Source organism: Mytilus californianus, unplaced genomic scaffold (genome assembly GCF_021869535.1).
Source record: "Mytilus californianus isolate M0D057914Y unplaced genomic scaffold, xbMytCali1.0.p SCAF_3, whole genome shotgun sequence".
NCBI lineage: Eukaryota > Metazoa > Mollusca > Bivalvia > Mytilida > Mytilidae > Mytilus > Mytilus californianus.
Window position 1 is genome coordinate 56,934,392 of NW_026262679.1, and position 25,016 is coordinate 56,959,407.

The 25,016-nt window shown below is 30.6% G+C and overlaps 1 protein-coding gene across 1 annotated transcript; it reads right to left on the reverse strand.

The window, feature by feature from the left end:
• Positions 1–1,904: 1,904 nt before the first annotated feature.
• On the reverse strand, positions 1,905–24,501 carry LOC127733029 (probable UDP-sugar transporter protein SLC35A4). Its single transcript, XM_052242289.1, has 11 exons — positions 24,457–24,501; positions 20,817–20,888; positions 20,289–20,368; positions 19,553–19,658; positions 17,528–17,692; positions 16,271–16,329; positions 10,729–10,791; positions 10,139–10,280; positions 8,582–8,678; positions 8,134–8,195; positions 1,905–6,994 (listed from the first exon to the last, which is right to left on the reverse strand). Exons 2-11 carry the CDS (start codon positions 20,838–20,840, stop codon positions 6,803–6,805), a joined length of 990 nt encoding a protein of 329 aa, XP_052098249.1. The 5' UTR covers positions 20,841–20,888; positions 24,457–24,501; the 3' UTR covers positions 1,905–6,802.
• Between the last annotated feature and the right edge of the window lie 515 nt (positions 24,502–25,016).

The following is a 25,016-nucleotide window of genomic DNA, read 5'->3' on the forward strand; positions in this document are numbered from 1 at the left end:
TTGATTTTGGGCCCAGTTTTTAAGTTGGTCCAAATCGGGGTGCAAATTTAAACTTTTGTTTGATTTCAACAAAAACTGAATATATGGGGTTCCTTGATATGCTGAATCTAAGCGTGTAGTTAGATTTTAGATTTTGGGTCTCTTTATTAAATTGGTCCACAGGGTCCAAAATTCAACTTTGTTTCATTTCATCAAAAATTGAATTCTTGGGGTTCTTTGATATGCTGATTCCAACCATGTATTTAGATTTTGGATATTGGACCATAATTGGCAAATGTCCAGTTTAGTAGAGTCATAGTTAAAAATAGATATACCATCATATGATTATCTTATTTTAGAGAAGAAATATAGTTTGAAATTTACTGTTGATTATTATATTATAAAATGGTTAAGTAGAGCTGTAAATCTGCCATCTCATGCTGATAAAGGGACAGATAATATTACTTAATAAACAGATGTTTGAAACAAAAAACTGAGTTTGTTAATATGGAGAGATGATTATGTCCAGTTTCTGATATTACCACTCCAGGACAGGAACAATGAAGTTAATTGAAATTTTGTTTATTTTAACATTTTTATAACTAACAATGGAAATTTAATATTAAAATGAATAAAGGAAAGTTTGTGATTTATTAATTCCCTACATATTAGCTAATGTGTGTATTTGTGTATTTGTTTGATTGTTTTTGTATTTGTTTGTTTGTTATATTTCAATGTATTATCATGAGGGCCTCATGGAAGATTAGTTTTACAGCTAACTGTGTAACCCTCTTTAAATAAAGAACTATTATTACATGTATTATTATTATTATTATTATTATTATTTTTTTTTAAATTGAAATTTTAATTTTTCTTCCTAGGAAAACTACACACAATTTGTATTACATATTTCCATTGTTTATTAAAACAAGGGATTATTTAAATATTGAATAATTTTGAATTCTGGAAAATTGATAAGAAATATATGATGAAAACTAACCCAATTTAGGAAGGTTAGCCATGCAGGGGGTTAGTTAGTTCATACTGAATATCAGTGAAAGTAAAATTAACCTTAGCCATGCGTGCATGGCTAATCCTCTTTAGTTAGGTTAGTTTTCATCATACATTTCTTATTAATTTTCCAGAATTCAAATTTATTCCAGATTCAAATATTTCCTTGTTTTTAACAAAATATTCACATTTATGAATATGGATAAGTGTTGTGTATTTACTATTAATTCATTCATGCAGCAATTACCACCTATTATCAAAGAAACAAAACATGTGATATTCATCAACTAACACACTTACCGCAAATGAGAAAATAAATGAGTGCAGCTCAAAATTCATACTATACTCCCCCAGTGTAGGTATCACAAATAAATAACTTTTTGATATTGATTGTGGTTCAAAAAGCTACCTACAAAATGGTTTGTCCTGTAGGGGTCGCTTCACCCATTCAACCAATAGCATTTGAAAAAGAAGCCATACTTGACAAAATATCGTGTTTTTGAAGTTGCTGTTTATCAAAACTAGCAAATAATTAACATGAGTGAAATTTTTCCTGAATGAGAATTATATTTGGACCAATTGGCATTACAGTTTTAGGGTAGATTTGCTACATAGTATTACTTTCTCAAAGTTTTTTGGTTCTTTTTGTGTTGAAAGGTTGCTGACTCATTGAATTTTACCTTGCATCCTGATAATTGTGATACTGATTTCCTGAAAAAATAATTTATCCTACTACAAATGTTTTGTTTTTGGTTTAATTGAACACCAGTGTCAGTGAGCAATTGTTAATTTTCTTTTTGTTTTTTTTTTCAATTTTGTTGCCATGGCGTTGTCAGTTTGTCATTCACTTATATGAGTTTGAATACCCCTTTGGTATCTTCCACATCTCTTTTAGAAATAAAATAGACAATAAACAATGCTAAAATAATTTATTTCAGATTTCTTAAAAATAAAGCTATTACTGTAAAATGTTCTTAATAACAAGTTTCAAAGTAAGTATTGACAACAACTAATTTTACCCTTTTTTCTCATTGCGCCAACTTTTGAGCAACTTCAAGAAAAATAAATATGGTAACTGTCAATAATTTTTAGCAACTTTTCAATCCCTCTCAATTGAAACTTTCTGACTTATGTATTAGATATATTTTTAGCATTAATACATGTTTATAAAGGCATTTGTCTATCACTATTTATTGATTTTTTAAGACTGAAATGAATTAAATATTTCCTTATTTTTACTACAGTATATGTTCAAAGGAAGCTTGTCAAATAAAAATAAAAAGGTGGAATATTCAAAAAATGAGGCAGCCATTCACAATGGATTTGGGTGGAAAAAGGGAATAAAATTAACATCTAAAGATATTGCCTCCAGCCTTCAACAATAAGAAACAATCCATATTATATAACAAATTCTAATAGGCTCACAAAAACAAATAACAATTGAAAAATTGATCAAAAGTCTGAATTTAATGACTTCCTTAAAAACAAGAAAATGGCAAATTCTGAAATTGCAATTTATGGGTTTATTTATTCCCGATGTCCCACTTGTTGAAATTTTGGAGTTCTGATTGTCCCACATTATTTTATTATGTTAAATGTTTTTAAATAAACAATGTAATTGCTGTTTGTTTTGCGATATCAAATTAAAATTAATAATGGCATGAACATACTTGAAGTTAATATCAGTTTTATAAATGTAAATATGAATTGTCGAAAAAATCATCAGTTTGATTTTGCCATTTGATTCTGTTATGAATTTTCCTTGGAGTTATTTTTTGCTATTTTACTCTTTCCTTACATTCACTTCATTTGAACTCTGTTGGATAACTGTCTCATTTGCAATCATACCACATCACCTTATTTTTATATAGACCAACACTTCAAGCCGGATTGTATATGTGATATTTCACAAGATAACAGTCTGCAGGAAGACATGTCACACTACACATGCAGACAAATTATTCTGACTCAGGGCCGACCAGATTTTGCTCTTACTTAAAAATGCAGAGTGCTTTGCGGAGAAGCAGCAAATTCTAACTTTCCTTTCTTTTGTTTGACCCAGCTGGGGTTAATTTTTTTTTATTGTGTTAATGTTAGACCAATATCTATAAAATCAACATTTTGTATTTTTGTATTTCTCTTTATAACACATCTTTCATTTTTTATTTTATCCTTGATACCTTTAAATTTTTCAATTATATATATATATTTAGAGTAATTATATATATATATATATATGTTTATGTAAATACCATTTTTTCTCCATGTTTATTTCAAATTTTATAAGTTACATTGAATTACCTGTAATTACCTGCTTCATACTTTAAAAACAAATAAAATAACTATCAAAACAATTCCCAATTGTCCCACATTTAAACTTACCAATTGTCCCACAAACATCTTCCCGATTGTCCCATAAAATTTTATAAATGTGAAAAAGGTTTATTTTCATGCAATGTGTATACAAATGATATTTCTTATATTTTCCTGCTGAAAGGTAATTGTTCACAGTGTTTATTGCAATTACACAAAAATGCACTCTTTTTTATGATCTTCCTTAACATAACAAGCATTCAACTCTCCTAACCTTACACATGTGTAGCGATAGAAAAAAAAAGAACAAAAATCAAAAACAAAAACAAAAATTAACAAAACATCTCAACAAGGTTTTTAAATTGTCCCACATTTAAACTTCCCAATTGTCCCACAAACATCTTCCTGATGTGGAATAAAACCTTGTACTTCATAGTGTGTATGCCCATATGTGTTGAGGTAGGTGTGCTACTCTGTTTCAATCTAAAATAATTACCATTGATAAGTGAACTTAATTCAATCATTAGGATATTGTTCTTCATGATTATTAGTAAAAAAAAAAACCATTTCAAACATATAATATGTTATCTTTTATAAATGTGATACCATACAAATCCTTGGTGATACATAAACAATTGAAATGAAAATGAGGAGCAAGTATGGAGAACTTATTTTAATTAGATTGAAGTAGTGGCATTCAAAATTTTTTCAATGGAAAGTGAAATGAAAATTTTTACAGATTCCAATTCAGACAGTGGCTCAGTGGCTGAGTGGTCTAAGTAGCTCATCAGCAATCACAAGCCTGTCAGCACTGAGGTTGTGAGTTCCAACCCTGATTGTTGCAGGTGCTTTCGACTTCCATCTTAATTGACTAGGATGGGCAATGGTGATGGTTCTCTCCAGGCACTCTGACTTCTTCCACCAATAAAAACTGGCCACTACAATACAGCAAAGTGCCATACCTGCCAACTGTCACTATTTGCGGGGGATTTCCCCCATGAAAGCTCCCAAATTGAAATTTTGAAAGAGCAATTTTGTCCACAATTTTAAATAATACAGTTAATTTTACAATGGCTGCAGGCTTTTAAAAGTAAGAAGAAGTAAAAAAAAATATCATTAAAATACATTTGAAGGCCCCCTTGAAGGTTTTTTAGGACTATAAGAGCCATCTTGCAAGTAAAACCCCCAAGGGAATTTTGAAATTTGGCAGGTATGAAGTGCTGAAAGTTTCATTAACACCTACAATTAATCCAATTCAGACATGGATCTTGAATTTCAGGTTAAAATTTGCACAATACTTAAATATTGTTCTTTTTAAAAATTAGGACATTTATAGTTACATTTTCCAACTTTATATTGAAAAAAATACCGGTACAGGCTATTAAACATATTTTTGCTGACTTTTTGTGGAAAGTGCAGCAACTAAATGTGTACATTTGCTAACCAATTTGCAAAACTAAAGATATATAATAATAACTGATGATTAATCTATAAATTAAAATTTTGCAGCTAACCTTTCTCAAAAAAGAAAGGTCAAATCCTGTTGTACAAACTATATTCACAGAAAAACAGCTTTAAAAATATTTTCCAATTGCTAAGGTATATGATGATGTAATTGGAAAAAAATTATATAATAAATCTAAACATGTAAACAGCTATAAAATTATAAGAACAATGTAAACAATATGATTGACAAAAATAAAGCTGTAAACTATTGAAGGTTTTGATTTTTAAATGTGTAATCACAGTCTTAACACACTTTCATATTAACATTTCAAAATAAACATTCAATAGTACTGATAAAATATTTTAATTCATGATATAATGTGTGCATTTATTATAGCAAATCTTCCATATCCAACAACAAAGTAAGAATAATTAATGTATTTACTGTATATATTCAAGTAAGAGTCTTTCAATCAGATATTATTGCGAGGTCACATTCTACAGTCAGTAATCCAATGATCATAATACAGTTGAGGACTTTAATAAATTTAAGCTTTGGGGAAAAAAAAATGTTTCTAGATTACAAACTTCATGTTAGAAGACTTACCAAATTGGAAGAGAAGCAGGAGACAGTCTCCTTGTGAACAGTCAAATCTCCCCCTCTCATAGTATGTCCATTATTTTTTTTTAAAGAAAATTTATCTAGTATTATCATTATATAAAATGCCTTTTCATGTCTCCACTTCTTTTTCTAGTATCAATTTTGCAATAAAAAAAAAGTTGCATTCATAATTTCACAAGTGATTTCATAACATTTTTGCAATCGCATTAATTAGACTTTGCTTTGTTGCCATTGGTGAAGGATTTGTAATAATAAATGCACACATTAATTTCTGAATTTACAGTAGTCTACAATGTTAAGATATAATGTTCTAATTCTAACACAGTTCTTTGGATTTCTTTTTCAAAATATAGGTATAAATATTTGTAACATATGAATTTTCTCTCTATGACTAATTAAAATAGACAGCAATATATATACAACAACACCCTCGCACAATTAAACCACAAATATAAATCAAGCAGCCGTAACCCACTTTCATAAACATGGTTCTCAAGAAACCCATATTACTTTATGACATCAACTGAATAAATAACAAGAATAGTATATACTCAGAATAAAGTGTTATTATATATGGTCCAGGGACACAGTTATCGTCCTTTGATTTTTCCTTGTCTACAAATAGAGTCTCTTGTGTGGACAGTGTATAATTTGCAAATTTTTTCAGACACCTTTAAAAATTCTTTATATTTTATGCATAAAATAGTAAGTAGGGGGATGAAATTACACGTAAAAATAAAAGAAGAATGTGTCTGAGGATACGAATGCCCCTGCTCAAACTTTGCAACAAAAATGGGACTGATGAATGGAAAGACTATCTAAAAGAAATGCACTACGAAATAACTGTGTTCTCGGTCTAAGATATGACTAGTTTTCTATAACAATACATTTATATCTAGATGAGTAGTGCAGATAATTTTACACCCCATTTTCAATGGTTTTCTTTTTTATATAAAACTATATATTGAGCAATCTTAATAGGAAGACATGTGTATTACAGTTAACTTCATTGATATATCAAGGTCCATAAAATCTTCATTTTAAAAGATAAACAAAGTACTTGAGTCTTGCAAAAGTGGCAACTTTATCCCTTTTTTTTCAACCACAGTCATAAAATTTTTGAAATTGCAGGTGATAAACAGGGATATTTTTTTAAACAGGTGACCAAATTGTTAGTGTTATGCGTTAATGTTCCAGGTATGCCTCTAAAAGGCAAATGACCTGACAGATATACAAATTTGCATTATTTGAAAAGATTCTGAAAGAAAATACCCTCATTTGTGCAATTTTTTCCTCAATTTATAAAAAGATTCCTCAAAAAAACCATGTTGAAAATTGATGTCAATCAGTAAGAACAAAAACAACGAACAAGGTTAACTGATTTTAACCTAATAAATAAATAAATAAATAAGTAAAAAACATTTTGTTTGTCTATTTCATATAATAAATATAAATAGAAACACACACTAGAACAGCAGACATAATAAAATACATATTTAAAGTTGTACCAAACACTAGTACGGACAAAACAGCTGTGATCAGTGTCGAACAGGATATTATAAATAGTCGTGTAATGTTACTAGCGTACTTCATTATGGAAGACATGATCAAACCATTTAAAGCCTGAAATGAAAAAGAAAGTATTGCATACATTCAACAGAAAATAACGCCATTTTTCTCCTTGTTGTCATGAGAATAGATTACATAGGGTAGAATTTCCAATGTTGCAAGTAATCTTAATTTCCATCGATTAATCATGAAAACCTTAAAATTTACACATGGTTAGATAAATTCCTTTCTTGGTTTTGCAAGTATTTATTTCGTAAGCAAACACAATTGTTCTGTAAATATCCATTTATTTTGATATGAAAATACATTTTTTAGAGCATTTCATTGGAATTATAAAAAGTTATAAAGGTTATTTTATGGAATTTATTTATGTGTAAACTAATCCTTTACAAAACTAGGCCTTCAGACTTTAACTAGTTTGTAAGTGAATAAGGTAAGTTTACACATAAATAAAAATGTTGAAAAAGGTATTCTTTCAAATAATAAACTGTTGACACAGAGATATGTCTTGCCTGTCTGCATAAAATCTGATGGACAGCAACATTGCTAATTAACTCAAAGTAGCTAGATCATGAACTAGTACGGACAAAACAGCTGTGATTTAGTGGGCAGGGCCTCGAAATGGTTGACAAACTGAGATGTACAGACAGAAATGTAACTTTATACAAAATATTGTTGTCTATTGTAAGTAGTTCCCATCAAACTAAAATAAGCAAAGCAGAAAAACTTAACATTGAAAATTCCATATTAATTGAAAGTCACTGGACCATGACCTAGGTGGCAGGGCCTCAAAGTAGTCTTCAAACCGGTATGTCCTGATAGTAATGCAATTTTATAAAAAGTATCATTGATCTATCACAAGTAGTTTCTATCAGACTAACTTAAGCAGAAAACTTAACATTGAAAAAAATTCATTCAAAGTCACTGCACCATGACCTAGGGGGCAGGGTAAAAAAAAGTCACCAAACTGATATGTACTGATAGTAATGCAACTTTATATGAAATATCATTGATCTATCACAAGTAGTTCTTATCAAACTAACATAGGCAGAAACTTAACAATTGTTGACGCTGACAATGCCGCCCTTTTCATCACCGGAAAAGCACGCGATTGTCTCCCCTTCCACGAATTCATTGCAGACAGGACAAAAAACCAAATGCAAAAAGCTATAAAAGGATTTCTTATTTCTTACCTGTGATAAAATGATAACAACTGTTAAACCAGTATATCCTCTAAACAATGAGAATCTATCCTCTGAAAATAAAATTATAATATGTATGAGGATCAAGGACAATCAAATCTCTTAACAAATTTGTCTTAATTGTTATTTGGAGAATTTGGTGATTATGGCACTTCTTTCATAGTTTCCTTTTAATACTCCTAACTTTTTTTACTCAAATTATTTACAGCTTGAACTACTGCATAGACATCAGTCTATTGTTGAAGACTGTATGTTGCACTCGAAATGTATTTTACTTGGTATTTCTGTTGCATGGCTGTCTCAATGAAATATATCTACATCTCCTTTTAGTCAAAGCATGTTCTAAAGGTTCAGAAAAGATGACCATAATTATAAAAATAAAGAATAACATTGTAACATCTCAAATTATAAAATGACTGAATAACAACTTTTTACTTACCAATTTCTGGATTACTTAGTTCATGTATAAACCAAACTGTACCATTCACACACACACCAAATATATATAACAACATATTCTGTAAGTGAAGGGACATCTGCAAAAAAGTCAGAAATAATTTTAAAAGATTTAATTACGATGTATTCAAGAACCGAATAGGCTGCATTAATTACATCTTCGTATATACACCAAGAAATAGAACACAAAAAAAACCTGCATCAAAATCTGATGTAAAAAAAAGAGCTGAATATTTTACAGTATTGAAACTATTGAAAACTAGTATTTAGATTATGTCAAGAATAGGTTGGGACACTATCCATAAAATTAAAACTAGGCTTTTTTTGTGACAGAAAGAACATAGCGTTAAAAGTTACAACATTAAGCATTTACAATGTATTACCATATATATAATTACTGTATGATAATAAACAATAATTGAATTCAGTGTTAGCAAACAGCCTTTTTTAATTGGGAAATTGATTTGAAAAGCATTCCTACTGACTTGTACTAATTAAGATAGATTAGGAGATCAGTATCATAGTGCAACACTGAATTAACAATCGCATTAAAAATTAAAAAATTAATGATATTGAAAAGTTTATATAATGCTATTGTGGATTTTTGTGGTTCATACCAATTTTTGTGAACTGTGGAAAAACTGTATTTTTGTAGATATTTGATTTTTTGGTTTTGTCAAAGTCTGCCTACAAGCCTGTAAAATATTTGTATTTTGTTGAACATTTAAATTCTTGGTTTAGCTTTAACCACAAAATCCTATAAAATTGGTAGCCCATGAATAATAATGAATCTGCAGTATTTTACAATTATAGCCTTTTAATGAGGTCAATCTGATTTTAAAAAAAGAGCTGAATATTGTACATGAAAATGTTTAATAAACCCAAAGAAAGTATATAGACTAAGGACTCAACATGTAGTGACAAATATGAAACGGCTACAACTATTTTAATAAAACATCCTATTGTTCAAAAGATCTCTATTACTTTTAAATATTAATTCAACATATACTTTTTTTTAATTCATTTCTTACTTGTAGTTATGTTGAATATGAGCTTCCTCCCCTGAAACTTTTGATAATATACTTTTTATTCACTTCAACAAGTACACCAACAATGACCAGAAAGGTGAATAATAAAAACAATACATTGGTGTGTCCCAGCGCTTTTTTGTACATTTCTCCCTTATTATGCATGACAAAATCATAGACATCCAACTCAGCATGGTTCACATTTTCAAAGTCAAACATGTTTGATTGAGACAGGTTTTTAATTAATCATAAGTTCAGTTTAGACTGGTTTTTGGTTAATTCAAAGTTCAGTTAAGGCAGGTTTTTGGTTAATTCAAAGTTCGGTAAAGACAGGTTTTGGTTAATTCAAAGATCGGTTTAGACTGGTTTATGTTACTAATGGTTTGATCTAGACATGTTCCATTCTATTAGACACCATCAAGAACTACTATATAAAAATAAGAAGATGTGGTATGATTGCCAATGAGACAACAATCCACCAGAGTTCAAATGATGTGCATGTTTAAACTCACTTTGATATGTCTTTTGAGAATGTACTCAGAGTAGACACCAGCGAACCCTGAGATAGAACAATATGAGATCATCATAATTAACCCAGTCAAGGTAATATGGATTTCTGTCACAGACCGTGATTTACTAGAATACCCTCCATAGCTGCAAAAGAAAAGTTTCTGTAATTTTGTCAGATTTCAACTCTTAAACTGCAACTCTTATTTATCTAATAAAGTTTAAAATTGTCAAATCTATCAAAATATACTAAAATAGCCCAGTCTTCACACTGAACCACAGGTACACCAGCCTAGCCTTGTAAAATTTCTGTTGGGCCTGTAAAAACAGGTCTACAGGCCAAAAGAATTCAACTTAATTGTTGTAAATTTGAGCTTTGAGCCTGTTGATTCAAAAGTTCATTATAAAGAATTTAATACAAAACTGTATTTATCAAGATTTAGAAATCTTTCATTTTCAAAATTTGAGCTGACTCATGGTTATGTGATCAATTCAAAACAATAAAAAAGAATAGCACACTGATCAAAAATTTTACTTCATTGTAAAAAATGCAGCACGACAGTTACCTTCAAATTAAAAATAAATCCTTACTAACCTATCAAACAGCCCTGCTATCGTTAAAATTCCTAATGCAAACCATTGTATCTTAGACAGACGTCTGAAATATAAAGTTATATTTGTTAAAATGTTTTAAAGAGTCTTTGGTATCTATATAAAAAAACTAAAGGGAGGTTATTCTAATAGATATAAACAGTCACAAAAGTTTCATGAAAATTGCTCAAAGCACTTTTAAGATATTGTCCAAAACTGGAAAATCATCCCTTTTTTTGAATAAAATCCCATAACTCGGAAACATAAAATCTAAAATTTATAAAAATCGAAAGGAAGCTCAAGTCAATAGATATAAATAATTCACCAAAGTTTCATGAAAACTGCTCAAAGCACTTTTGAGTTATTGTCCAAAAACTGGAAAATCCCCCTTTTTAAAAAAATTAAACCCCATATAAACTCGGAAACGCAAAATCTAAAATTTATAAAATTGAAAGGGAGCTCATGTCAATAGATATAAACAATTCTCCAAATTTCTTGAAAATTGATGAAAGTGTTTTTGAGTTATTGTCCGAAAACTGGAAAATCCCCCTTTTTTAATGGATAAAACCCCATAACTCATAAATGTAAAATCTTAAATTTATAAAAATCAAAAGGAAGCTCACGTCAATAGATATAAACAATTCACCAAAGTATCATTCAAATTGTTTAAAGAGTTTTTGAGTTATTGTCCGACATGTTGACGACGGACGGACAGACAGACGGACAACAATTTACCATAATACGTCCCGTAAACGGGCATATAAAAAGGGTCGGTTCACAAAGGGTCAATATTGGCACTATAATTCCGCGAAATTAAACTTCAGTAAAAACGGTATACATTTGATGGCAAAATGTGTAAAAATATCTGACAAATACATAACCAACAAGTTCTGACACATTAGAACACTTTTGGTGTAATTATGACGTCCTTTAACAAAATTAGGTTAAAGGGAAAATTCGCGATTTTTTACTTATCATCTTATTATGTTCATAATACCATAAAAAACATATTCACCAAGTTTTATCTGGATATGAACACTAATAAAGAAGAAAATTGGGAATTATTAATTTTATTTATTCGAACTTCCTGACTTCTGTGACGTAGTTTAAGTCTTTTTGCATGCCGGGAGTGGATTAATCTCATTTTAAGTCTTGTTCGTTAATCATCTTATAACGCGATTTAAAGCGCATCCACGACTTTTGGCGTAGCTATTAACCAACTAATAATTCAGAAAGAAAAGTGATCAGCCGTGCAACTTTTAAAATTAAAATGCACCTTTTATATTTTAAGGATTTCTGATATTATTATAGTAATAAAAGTAAATCATACAATAGAATGTTTTTATGATTTTTTTTCCGACGGATATGTTGAACAAACATATATAACTGATAGCGTAATAAAAATGCATGTTTGTATTCTCACCTATTACTTCCATCGAGGATTTGTCTTACTATACAAATCCTTGCTTCAGTCTAGTACTGTGTAAATACAATACATGTGTATTATACTGACACCACCTGGTAAAGGCGTGGTTAAATTCACGGTTATTAAAAGATTAGCATTATGTAATTTTAATCTTTTGATCTTCACAAGAGTTTTGTTTGGCCTCAAGGGTTCACCGTTGTAAGTATGAAAAACATGGGGATAAAAAGGATAAAACAGAAGTGCGGGTTTGAGACAGGATATTTTTTTTTATTATTTGGGGAGGAATATGGTGGCAAAATAACTGAATCGCCGTTATATATTTTTTAATATTTTGCGTTAGCTCAATTTTTTAATAAATAGGTGATCATTTTGTTGTAACATCGAAATTCTGAATTACTTTCAATTAAAGAATTTTATAGATAAAAATGGCTCACGAAAACGAGCGTATAAATCAAAACTGTACTATTTCAAATTATCATCGGTAACCTTGAATATTTATTTAAATGTGCAGAGAAAATTATCAGTTACATTAATATACTTTGGTCCGTCCAAAGCGATCTACATTAACCTAATCGGGAATGCCCTGATTAAAATATTCAAAATCTCACAACGTATAAATTCTTTAGCTATTTGACCAACGATGTTTTAAAAAATCAACCGAATCAATCTAACGTCAACTTTCCTTTTTTGAATGGAGAAAGACCGGCGGAATCAATTTTCAATGTGCTTTATATCTTGTACCTTTGCAAGACTTATCATTCATTCATAAACCCACTCTAAACCAGAGACATATATATACGTCTGTTTAAACTGACAAGAATACTCCTAAAACGGACAAGCAGTATATTCTTTAAATTTCTGTGATTTAATACCAAGAAAGAAAAAATCCCGAAATTAATTTGATACTCAATATTTTTCCTGGAAAATATTCACATCCTCATTCGGTCCGAAAAAAAGATAAGAATTTGGTATACAGAACATGCAGAAGTGTGAATGTCATAAAACCTAATTGTTATATCAGAAACCATTATAAATGTGAACCTGTATACGTAAGACCTCATGGGACGTCACCTAAGATCACCTAACCACATACAGGTAATATACAAGTAGCTCTGTTATACCCGGAAATGTCAAGGTTAATCACTACTGATACAGAATATACCAATGCAACGAAAATTCTGATGATTGTGAAGCATGACCATTCATTATTTTAGAGGCGTCTTAGGTGGGGGATTGCCGGAACGATTTAATTTAAATTCTGACTAGATTTTTTTTCTCTTAATTTAAATCACTGAACTAAAAAAAAAAGAAAACTACGCCCAAGAACAGAATTCTTCTTGTAAGTTCATAAATACACCGTTCTTATTTTGTAACTTTCGATAGACATTAACTCAACCCCCCCCCTCCCCAAACCTGGGAACAGTATATCTTACAATGTATATATTCCTGCCAAAATAACAAAAAAGGAGAAAAAGAAAGACATGAACGGTAAATCACATCAGATTCAGATATTTATATAGTTGATTGTCGTTAGTTAGAGATGTATACATGTCTCTGCGTTAACTTATAAAAATAACAGGAAAGTATAAACTTGAAATAGATTTATGATGAATACTATGCAACTGCGACACCCCTTTTTATCACAGCGTACATGCATGTATTTAAATGACTGTCCGTTATTTCGATTAAGAATGACAATCGTACGTAAAATCCTATAGTTCATGGTGAGACTTTTTGTACCAGATATGCGACTTTTCGTATTTATATTTTCTCTTATATTACTCTCATTTGATATTTTATGCATAAGTGCAATATTAGGAATGGTTTATTACCACCAGAAGCTAACTAAAAAAATTAATCAACCCTCTAGCTGACCAGACGTTAATACAACTACTATCAGTCTATCCGCAGTGAAGTTTCTTTATTTCTTCAAATAGGCTTTTTGGGGATCATTAGTGTACGTCCAGTGGCATATATATTACATGCATGTCGGAACAGGAAAATTGACATCAGGTACTTTTAGAACCATGTTCACATTATTATACATTATACCCAACAATTGTGATGATGACGAATTTCTTGAACTGTTCAAAATAATCTTATTGAAAAATAAATCTGTGATTTTACTATGTCCATATAAACTTCGATGAAACCAAAGCAAGTTAGATATCGAACTGTATTTAAATCAGATTGGTTCTGGATGTTTCTCTCGTATATTCAATTTACATCTATATATTCTAAATTGCGACTATCTATAGTTCCGTAACCTTCTATCTAGGCGTATAAACCAATGATCGACAAGTGCGTACATTTTGTTAAATCAATATTTGTATGTTTCAAGATGTCCATACTTATTGACAACGAGTATATACTTACATTTTCCCCAATTTACCCTTGGAAAATATGTGAATAGATTTTTTATTTTATCATATCTTTTTTTGGGAATTATTTAGATTTTCATAAATATCATTCTTTACACCAGAAAGGTTATTTATAAACAAGCGTATGAGTTTAGTAATGACTAGTATATCACTATCGGACACGCAAGACAAAGATGTATATTACACCTGATAGTTTCAAAATGGAAAGTTACAAGTTATCGGCCGTGTACACTGATCAATACCCTCAGAAGTGAAGTGATGCACGAACTTGCTTTATGTAATTGTGTAATAAGAGTTTTAAAGCCCGACAGGAAATCGCTTGAATACCTGGACGTGTCACCTCACAATACCTCTGGGATTTCTTAAGCCATGCTAGTGATCAGATAAGGGAAGGTCCGAATTTATTTAAATAAGTTTATTACATAAAAGAATTATGAACAAACTAGATTTTCGAAAACAATTTTACACGGAACACTTATTTATGACTTTGAACTTTGACTATTAACTAATTTCCATTAAAATTTCTTGTTTCAAAAACTTAGTTAAAAAAAACAGTTTTAAAACGACAGACCATAGTACTAGTTATTTAAAAAAAAATTATAATTACATTTTCCGTATCAAGTTAGTTAGGAAAGGTTGCACAACCATGTCTATTATAATCTTTTTGTGACCCGGGAAACTGTTTATGCTTTCCTTGTCGGATAAAACAAACGTACGCTTGACAAGATATCGACACTCAATTACGGCTACATTAGGTTACTGCTTGTTTTGGTCCTTTGTGGTTTATAGATATATCGTGGTTTATATTCAGGGAGGATGTCAAAATGGCCGCATGCGGAGAATTGATACTCTAAATTTAAAATCGATGGTGATCTCTTATCTAGCAGAATAAAACTTTAATATTTATGAATTTGTGCTTTTTTATACATAATGAACATAATATCAATTTTTCATTTTTTTGCGAAGTTTCCCTTTAAGGTAGATCTTTGATGTCTTTTGAATTTATCAATTTTTTGTCTAGGACAAGGGTAATTTAAAGCTTGACAGGATAAAGTGAATTGTCTATTGCTGAAGACTGTCTATTAACTTCTACACATCTTTCCTTCTTTCTTTTTATTCCCTTTATTTCGTAGCTGTCTCACTGACTAGTATTCCAAACTTATTTTAATTATATTCATAATCGTTGGTCAAACAATATCATAGAAATCAAATAATATGTAAAAATTTACAAAAATCAGTAAGATATTATTGATAATTATGTATAAAAAGCACCCCAAGTGTGTCAAATTAACCTTCTATATACTCATTAAATTGTATGCCAAAAGTGATAATTGTAAAAATCATATATCATTTTCTGTGTACTCTCTCTGTAAAAATATCTTTTTTTTACTGAAGGAGAAAAAGTTTGAGATATTTAAAACTAAGTCAAAAACCGGTTAAATCTTGCAACATGGCTGCTGTTTGCTAGTGTGAAAGTTTTCATATACGGGTACTACTAGTTGAGAAGAAGTTGTTGAACCTTCCAGAGTTTACCCCACACTTTTAGTGGGTTTGGTTTTTCTCAATCCTGAGTTTTCAAAGTAGTGGTGTGGTTGGGTTTTTTTTCTTTTTTTCTCATTTTTTTTTAATTGCTTTTTTTGTTTGACTATGACATTATCTCCTACATCAAAACCTGATGGAACCTGTGGTATCTTCTAACACTTTTATAGTCACAAAGTCAATTAGAATAAATATCTAACCTGCCAATAATGATTCTATATAATACTGCTGTAACCCCTATTTTCATATTGCTGAGAACCTGAAAAAAAGTAAGTTGTGTCATCTCTATTACAATCACATTATAATAAATAGTGACAGTTCCTGAGTTATTTTCATAATAAAAAATCTACAGTTAAAATAATCAGAGTAGAACCAAAAACATAAAGATTTATGGGTGCTTGTATTCTTTGGATTTTTAAGGATAACAGACTGATGTAAATTCTTCTATGGACAACTTTCTAAGGAAAAAATAAAACATTTTTCAATAATTTTTGTGAATTTTGGGTTGCAAATTTCATGAATAAACCAATTATGCCTAAAATTAAGTAGCAATCTTGATTCAAATATTTTACCAATTTTATACAAACATTGATACATTTTTCTGCCAACTAAAACACCTTGAATGGTATAATTGTCATTATAAAAAAAAAACTTTAATCTTTGATCTGCAGAATGGGGTTTTAAGTTCTCCTACTGCAGGGGTGTTTTAACAACCTGTAATTTGTGTCAGATAATAAAATTAATATAAAAATAAGAAGATGCAGTATGATAGCCAATGAGACACCTACCCACCAGAGACCAAATGATGTACATGTATGCAACTAGGTCACTGTAAGGCCTTGGGCTATTCCCATACCATATGGTAAGCTATAAATGCCCTGACATAACAAAATGTAATACAATTCAAATGAGAAAACAAACAAATGCTTAGATATAACACATATTTAGACCTTATGACCCAATGATAACCATACTCATCAATTTCCTACATTTTTCACTTTACACATCAATTTCATTACGATTTACATTGTTTTCATAATTTTATCCTTCATTCAATTTGGTAAAACACTATGACATAGGCATGTAGATTTTAGTAAAAATCACGGAAACCTATAAAATTCTATAATTTCTTTATCCTTTTTTTTCAGGAAAATGGTACATATATAATTGCATATTGTGTTTTTGTTTATTTCATTTGTTTATCTTGAAAGACTTATGGGGCCCTAACAATGTGTATATACCAAACTGGTATTTTTGTTAGCAATATAAGTTAACAGGGCCCTAACAATGTGTATATACATGTACCTAACCGATATTTTTGTTATAGCAAGATATGTTAACAAGGCCCTTACAATGTGCATATACCTAACCCATATTTTTTATAGCAATATATGTTAATAGGGCCCTAACAATGTGTATATACAAAAACAGTATCTTTATTTACAACATATGTTTACCTGATAAGAAGTCGGGTCCATATGTAACTGCATGTGTATTGCCATGTTATTATTTATAGCATATAATATTGCTGGTATTGAGAATGGAAGCCATAATGTAAACTTTGGAATGCTGATTGGTTTACAGGATGTCTGTTGTAAGTATAGCACCAATGAAGTCACAAGCTGAAGAAAAAACATTAAAAAATTATCAAATATGTTCTTTCTTTCAGGCCCTCTATATATAAAAATAAGAAGATGTGGTATGATTGCCAATGAGACAACTCTCCACAAGAGATCAAAATGACACAGAAATTAACAATTATAGGTCTCTGTACGGCCTTCAACAATGAGTAAAACCCATAAAAGGCCCTGAAATGACAAATGTAAAACAATTCAAACGAGAAAACTAACGGCCTGATTTATGTACAAAATAATGAACAAAAAACAAATATGAAATACAGCAACAAACGACAACCACTGAATTACAGGTTCCTGACTTGTGACAGGCACATACAGAATGTGGCGGGGTTAAACTAGTTAGATGGCTCCAAACCCTCTCCCTAACCTGGGACAGTGGTCTGCTTTGTACTGATGACTGTGAATCTTACACCAACAAGTGAACACAAGAGTCCTGACATCTGTACAAGGTTGGTATGCTTTAAAGATCACACAAAAAAGAGACATTTGCAATGCTCAATATAGTTAACCACAATAAATGTAACCTCATTTTATATTGTTATGTTCTTTACTAAAAAAATATTTTAAACAACAAAAATTCTTTTGAAATTCAGTATCCTATGAATTAAGTTACTTTTACATCATATTGTTACATTGTATTCCCAATATATGCCAATATGCCATGGGACTGGTCACTGGTATGTCATTGGATCAATTATTCATAATAGGAACAGTCCCATTAACCCAAACATCATTTACATATACAAGGACGTCGAGTCTTCACAAAGTATTTTTAAGGATGTATTCTTCTGACGTTTCAGTCTCGTTCTGGAATTATTTCCAAAACATGTGATACAAGTGGAAAATATCAATGAATTTAAAAAATGTTATAATCAAACTTAACTCTGTGAAAAAAATTGTGTATTTACAATAAGTAGTTTTTGAGTAATAAATTTTTCAAATTTTATTACCAATCAAGTCAGTCTTTTTAGCCAAAATTTTGATAAAATGGGTGAGGGGTACAAGAAATGATTTTACCAGAAATATGTACATCCCATATCACTTTTTTCTTTTCAAATTTCTTAGCTATGTATTTTTTCAATCATTTATAATAAAGAAGTTGAAATAATACACATTTTGAGCTAAAAATAAGAGAAAAATCACAAATTTACAAAATTGACAACATGGCAAATTTGACACAAAAAAGCATTAGAATATGATAAAACTTTCTTATATCAACACCTACCTATAGTTTTTTTAAGTTAAATTTATTCAGATTGGTCCACTTCATCTTTATTGAAAGTATGAAAAAAAGTTTAATTGTGGAACTGTGATTTTTTTCACGATAAAAGCCCAAAAATGGGTAAAAATTGATGAAAAATGAGAAAATCATCAAAATTGGTTACTTTCAAAGGGCCGTAGCAAAAAAAGAAGTGCACCACCATATGATTTTTTCTTCATCAATATTTTTTTACAGTCATATAAACCCAAAAATCAGGTTAAGAAAAAAAGTTTAATTCTAGAAATTTTTGGCTCCTCAGAGGTGTACATCCTTAAGGACAGAAGTTGAATTTCTGAATTGATATATAATATCAGCAGATATCCCATTATTCTCATAGTAACACCATACTCACTATTTGTTCTTAACTAAGAGGTACTATGCAATCATTATTATCTGATGGATACCATATTCGTGGATTTTGTTGGCATACCACAAATTTAAATGATCAAAAAGGAAATTATTCAATAAGCTTGTATGCTGCCTATGAAAAAACCACAAAATCATATTTCCACGAAAATAAAATTTTCCTCAATCCACGATTATAAAAAAATCCACAGAATTTCAAATACTGTGAATCCTCTTACCTTTGAGGCTTCTATCATGAGGGTCGACGATGCAGAACTGAAAGGAATCCTACCATCTACCTCACACAGATGGACAAAAATTGTGTAACTTCCATATGCTAATGTGCTGAAAAGTAGGATAGAACAATTAATAAGGAACAAAATTGTGAAGAGACATATATATGTTAACTCTAATAAGTCCCATGTTTTGCAATTCATATAAGTTTAAGTATCAATTTATTGAAAAGATCCATTAAAAACTATTTTTAATCTTTTTTTTTTAATAAATATAAATTAAGGAGAGTTTATGATATCAAAATGTTGTTAATTATGTTTTGTACTTAATTTACCTTTCAGTCTAAAACTCATATTTCTGAAGAATATGTCTGTGTAGTTTCTGCTTTAAAACACAAATATCAGTTCAGAGAGGTATTCAACTTGATCAAGGTTTGGTTTAATTAAGTATCACTATATAAGAGGATCTGGAATGGGGATCCCACATTTCATTATTCTTAGTCTATTCTTTATATTTTTTGCCGATTATTCACTTTTCTTTATATTTTTGCCCATTATTCTGTATTCTTTATATGTTTTGTCCATTATTCTGTATTCTTTATATTTTAGCAAACCATTATTCTCTATTCTGTATTTTTTTCCAATATTTTACTCTATTCTTTATTTTTAGGCCGTTTGTTGCACACTTTTTCCCCATTATTCTCTTTTTGGTAAACCCCATCCAGACCCTCATATAATTTACCCAGCAATCAGCATACACGTCCACTGTACCAAACCAAGGAATGCAGATTTTGGTTTTGTATTCTGTAATGGTAGCACTTCCTGAAATTGATGAAATAAAAATTGAAGTATTTCAGACAGTAGTTATTATCTGGATCAGAAAAATAAAAGATAATCGCAGATGCATTCCACTTTATTAAATATGTATGCAAATTTGTCCTGCTGGAGGATAAGCATCACCATTAATTCTTAAGATTCATACGACAACACTACAATAGCACTTCAAATCATTTTTTTATTTACTAGACTAAAATCTGTAGATCACCATCACTCATGAATGAAATATGAAGTATAATTCTCTTCTTTTGACACATACATTTTGTAATACAAGCTCGCAAAGCTCCCTTGTTCAATTTTCTTGATTAAACTACTGGTACCACACAATGTGAATCTTTTTTGGCCCTCCAAAAAGGTGGCTTATGGCTGATATTTTTTGTGCACTAAACCTGATAACTTATTGATTGTAATAGGCAGTACAGTATATACTTACATCATTCTTGTAGTACAGTTTCATATTTATGTCTTCAGATTCTGTTGGTCACTGTTTTTTTTTCTATGAAGACTGAAAAAGAAGTTATTTACTGTAAAGTCAAAACATTACATAAAGCGTTGTTCATCAAAATACCTCAATAAACACAAAAACAGTCATTACAACTAACATTGCGGAAAAGGCAAACATTATGTAATTTGGCAGTATTTCTGATTTTTATGAAATTGTGTACACATTTTCACTATTTCAACTACTACTGCATATAGAAACAAGAGTGCATACACTGAAATCTCTCACCTGCTTTACTGATAATGATTGCATTTAATCTTGAAGGTCCTTAAGATAAGTGTTTAAATACTACAAGCTTAACATTATTGATGATCCATGTGAATGAAGCCATGCTCAGATGAACCTGGAAAGGCTGTTTAACTTTTTTTTTTCTCGGACACCTTCCTACCTGATTTTTTATTATTTGCTATGGCTTTGAACTAGCTTTCATTTACTGTGAGAACTATAAGATCTGTATTTTGTGTCTAGTTATGTTTGAACAAGGAATTATTTGAATCTGGAATAATTTTGAATTCTGGAAAATTGATGAGAAATATATGATGAAAACTAACCCAACTAAATAGGGTTAGCCATGCGCGCATGGCTAAGGTGCGCACATGGCTAAGGTGGGTTAGTTAGTTCATACTGAAATGATAGTGAAAGTAAAATTAACCTTAGCCATGCACGCATGGCTAACCCTATTTTGTTGGGTTAGTTTTCATCATACATTTCTAATCAATTTTCCAGAATTCAAAATTATTCCAGATTCAAATAATTCCTTGTTTTTGCTTTGTTTTGATCTGATTTAATATTAAGCCCTTTTTATCTGATTTTTGTAGTTTGTTGTGTTTTGTATGGATTCGCCCCGATATTCCAACACCCCACTAGTCTGACGCCCCATTTGTCCGACACCCCATTAGTGTGACACCCCATTGGTCCGACACCCCATTAGTCCGACAAAGGAAGATACATTTCTGGCGTAATAGAAAATTTATTCACAGAATCATAGAATTGTTGGCGTGGTATTTGAACTACTCTTTCTTATAAGTATGTTAAATAAACAGATAATACCATACCACCCATCTGGTATTTAAGAAATACTATGACCATATGCACATAAAGCAATCGAGAACCTTGCAAGTTTTGGTTAATTCATACACGATGTGTTCTTTGGGAAACTACACTCCACTAAAAAGAAAATGTAAAGAACAGTCCTCGGTAGTGCAGTCTCTCATCGTTCACTTAATTTAATCTCGGAAACTGTCATTACCGAAAAAGTATCATTTTGCCATTCGAAGGGAATATTTTTTTCAAGTATGATGAGTTCTGTTCATCTACACTGTACACGAACTTATAGATCGAAAACTTTCAAAACTGAAAGTTGTCGAGTTGCTAATTGATAATATATTCTATGATTAGTGAGTTTAAAAGTTTGATCAAAATATTGATAGTACAATTGTTGAAAATTAGTTCTATATACGAAGACCTTATTGAGATTGAAACTTCGATAAACTTGTATTAAAAATACATGAACCATTTGCCACTGGATATAAACCAAAAAAATAATCATGTACAAAAAGGCAGTATAATCATGTATACACAGGAACTTGTCTCTGAATTTTTTTTACCTATATACATATAGGTAATTTTTTCAGAGACCAGTGCCTGTGGATGTATAGCCTTTTACTTTGGCATTACAACAAATTTTTTGTGAGAAGATTGTCCAGTCTTAAGTTCCTTGATTTATTTGCATTGTACATATCAAAGTAAAATTTACCTTAGTGCCCTAATTATAAAAGAATAAGCCTTTGCTTCATATTGTTTAATTTTTCATAAGTTGTTTTCTAAATTAGTCTGCTCTAGCAAATATGGCCTTGAATTTCGACTTTATTATAAAATTTCAAAATGGACATACATTGTAATTTGGTTCTTAAATGGATCTATTTCAAAAGCCTAACTTCGTTCTTTCTTAAATAAATCTTTTCATAAGAGTACATTCTTGACTTCAAAATCAGCACATTTTGGATATATTGTCAAAATATGATGATTTCGTGCATTTTTTTCGGACCTAAAAGCTTGAGGAAACCCTTGGCCGCAACCTAGGATCCAAAATATTCTGTAACCAAAAGTTGCCAATGACGATAGTGAATCCCTAGACACAAAAACTTTCTGGATCAAAGGTGGCGGCCAAAGTAAATTATCCTAAAAACTGTTAAGAATCATTGAAAATTTGACCAAAACTAACGTTACAACACAAAGAATGCATTCTTAAGTTGTCAATACTTCGTCATTTTTAATGTGATTTGCCAAAATGAACTTATTTTGTACAGAGACATATAATATGTATTATATGTCTCTGTTTTGTATTAATAGTAATATCACAACTATTTATATGTGAAATGTGTAGTATTTTGGCCTGATCATCAAAATCTTAGGGCCAATTTTAACCCTTCGTGAACTTACTCCTTTGGCATACTGACACTAGAATACAGTCACTAGAAAAATACACAGAGGTTGGTCTGCTAGGATCAAAAGTGGTTTATTGCATAGCAACATACAGATTTCATACAAAACTCCATAACCATCTAATCTCCTCGTTTGTTAGATGTCTAGAAAATGATGAAATTATTAATTTCATTACCAGTTTTATTGTTGTTATCATTATAATTACTATTTACCAGCTTGTATATTGTTGTTATATAGTCAAACAGTTTCCTTAAGGAGAACGCACCAAACTTTACAGATAAGAGTTCTATTTGGAAAGCACTGAGAGCTAGCCTTCACTTTCTTAATTCTCTGCTTTGGGAGAGATACACAGTAAAGAATCTGCATGCAAGTTATTTGACAAAACCTCACAAATTATATTCTAGTTTGACAAAATGTGTACTGTAGTTAAGAGATTGATTGTACTCATTTTTTAGCCAAGCAAGACAACGAGGTGCTCGTCTCGGTCATTTTATATGTTGTTATGGTGGTTATTTCCCAATATTTTAACAAATACATGTCTACCAAGCTACCTTGATAACTTGGATCAGTCGATGGATAAGGCGTTTGGTTGTAGACACAGTTTTAATATTAAATAAACACATCATCAGTCTTACTAATATAAAAAGATATTAACGATTGTTCAATTATTCGGTGTTGGACCAATGGGGTGTCGGACCATTGGGATGTTGGACCAAAGGGGCGTCGGACTAATGGAGTGTCGGATCAATGGGGTGACGGACTAATGGGGTTTCGGAATATCTGGGCTTCCCCTTCTTGCACATAAATGTTTGTCATGTTGGGGTTATTTATAGCTTGCTATGCGGTATGGATTTTGCTCCTTGTTAAAGGCAGTATCGTTACCTTTGGTTGCTAACTTTTATGTCATGTGGTCTCTGTTGGATAGTTGTCTCATTGGCAATCATACCACATCTTTTATTTTTATATTTATTGAAATTCTGGTGCACATTTTGAGCCTTATTTTTATGCCATTATGGTATACGTGTATCATGAATTGCAACTCATCTTCCTGGTCAATTTAACAGAAGAATTATATATTATTTGCATTTGAGTTTACATATTAAAACACACAAAATCCTGTAATAACCTCATATTCTTTGACAGGTCTTCTTTGAAAAAAACATATCCGGAACATGATCCGGAATTGATTTGCTGTTATTCCCCATCATGTACTTCCTTTTCCGTTTTAAAATCAAAGATGGTTAGTTAAAAAATCATGTTACTTATATTATCCGCTTTCATCTGCCTTAATAATTTGATTTCAATGAAGAATTGTGTTTGAAATAAATGGAAGAAGTCTACTAGTTAATATAAAATCAAAATTGAAAGCACGTTATATCATTATGTGCAATATTTATGTCATAATATACTCATTATCCCTATTACTATCTTTCGATAGAAGAGTATTAGAAATCTTGTATTCCCTTAAGTCTATGAACTCATAACACCCATACAAGTAAAATGACGAACACGTGATTATGTATGTTCTCTAAATCGTCAGCCGTATTTTGCCAAATAACGTCCACAAATTGTCAAAAAAAAATATCGCAAGGACCTATTGCCCACAGGCACTTGTTTCTATCCATAGGAAGCCCCACTATCAACGTATATTTACGACGTTGATAGTGGGGCTTCCCATGGATAGAA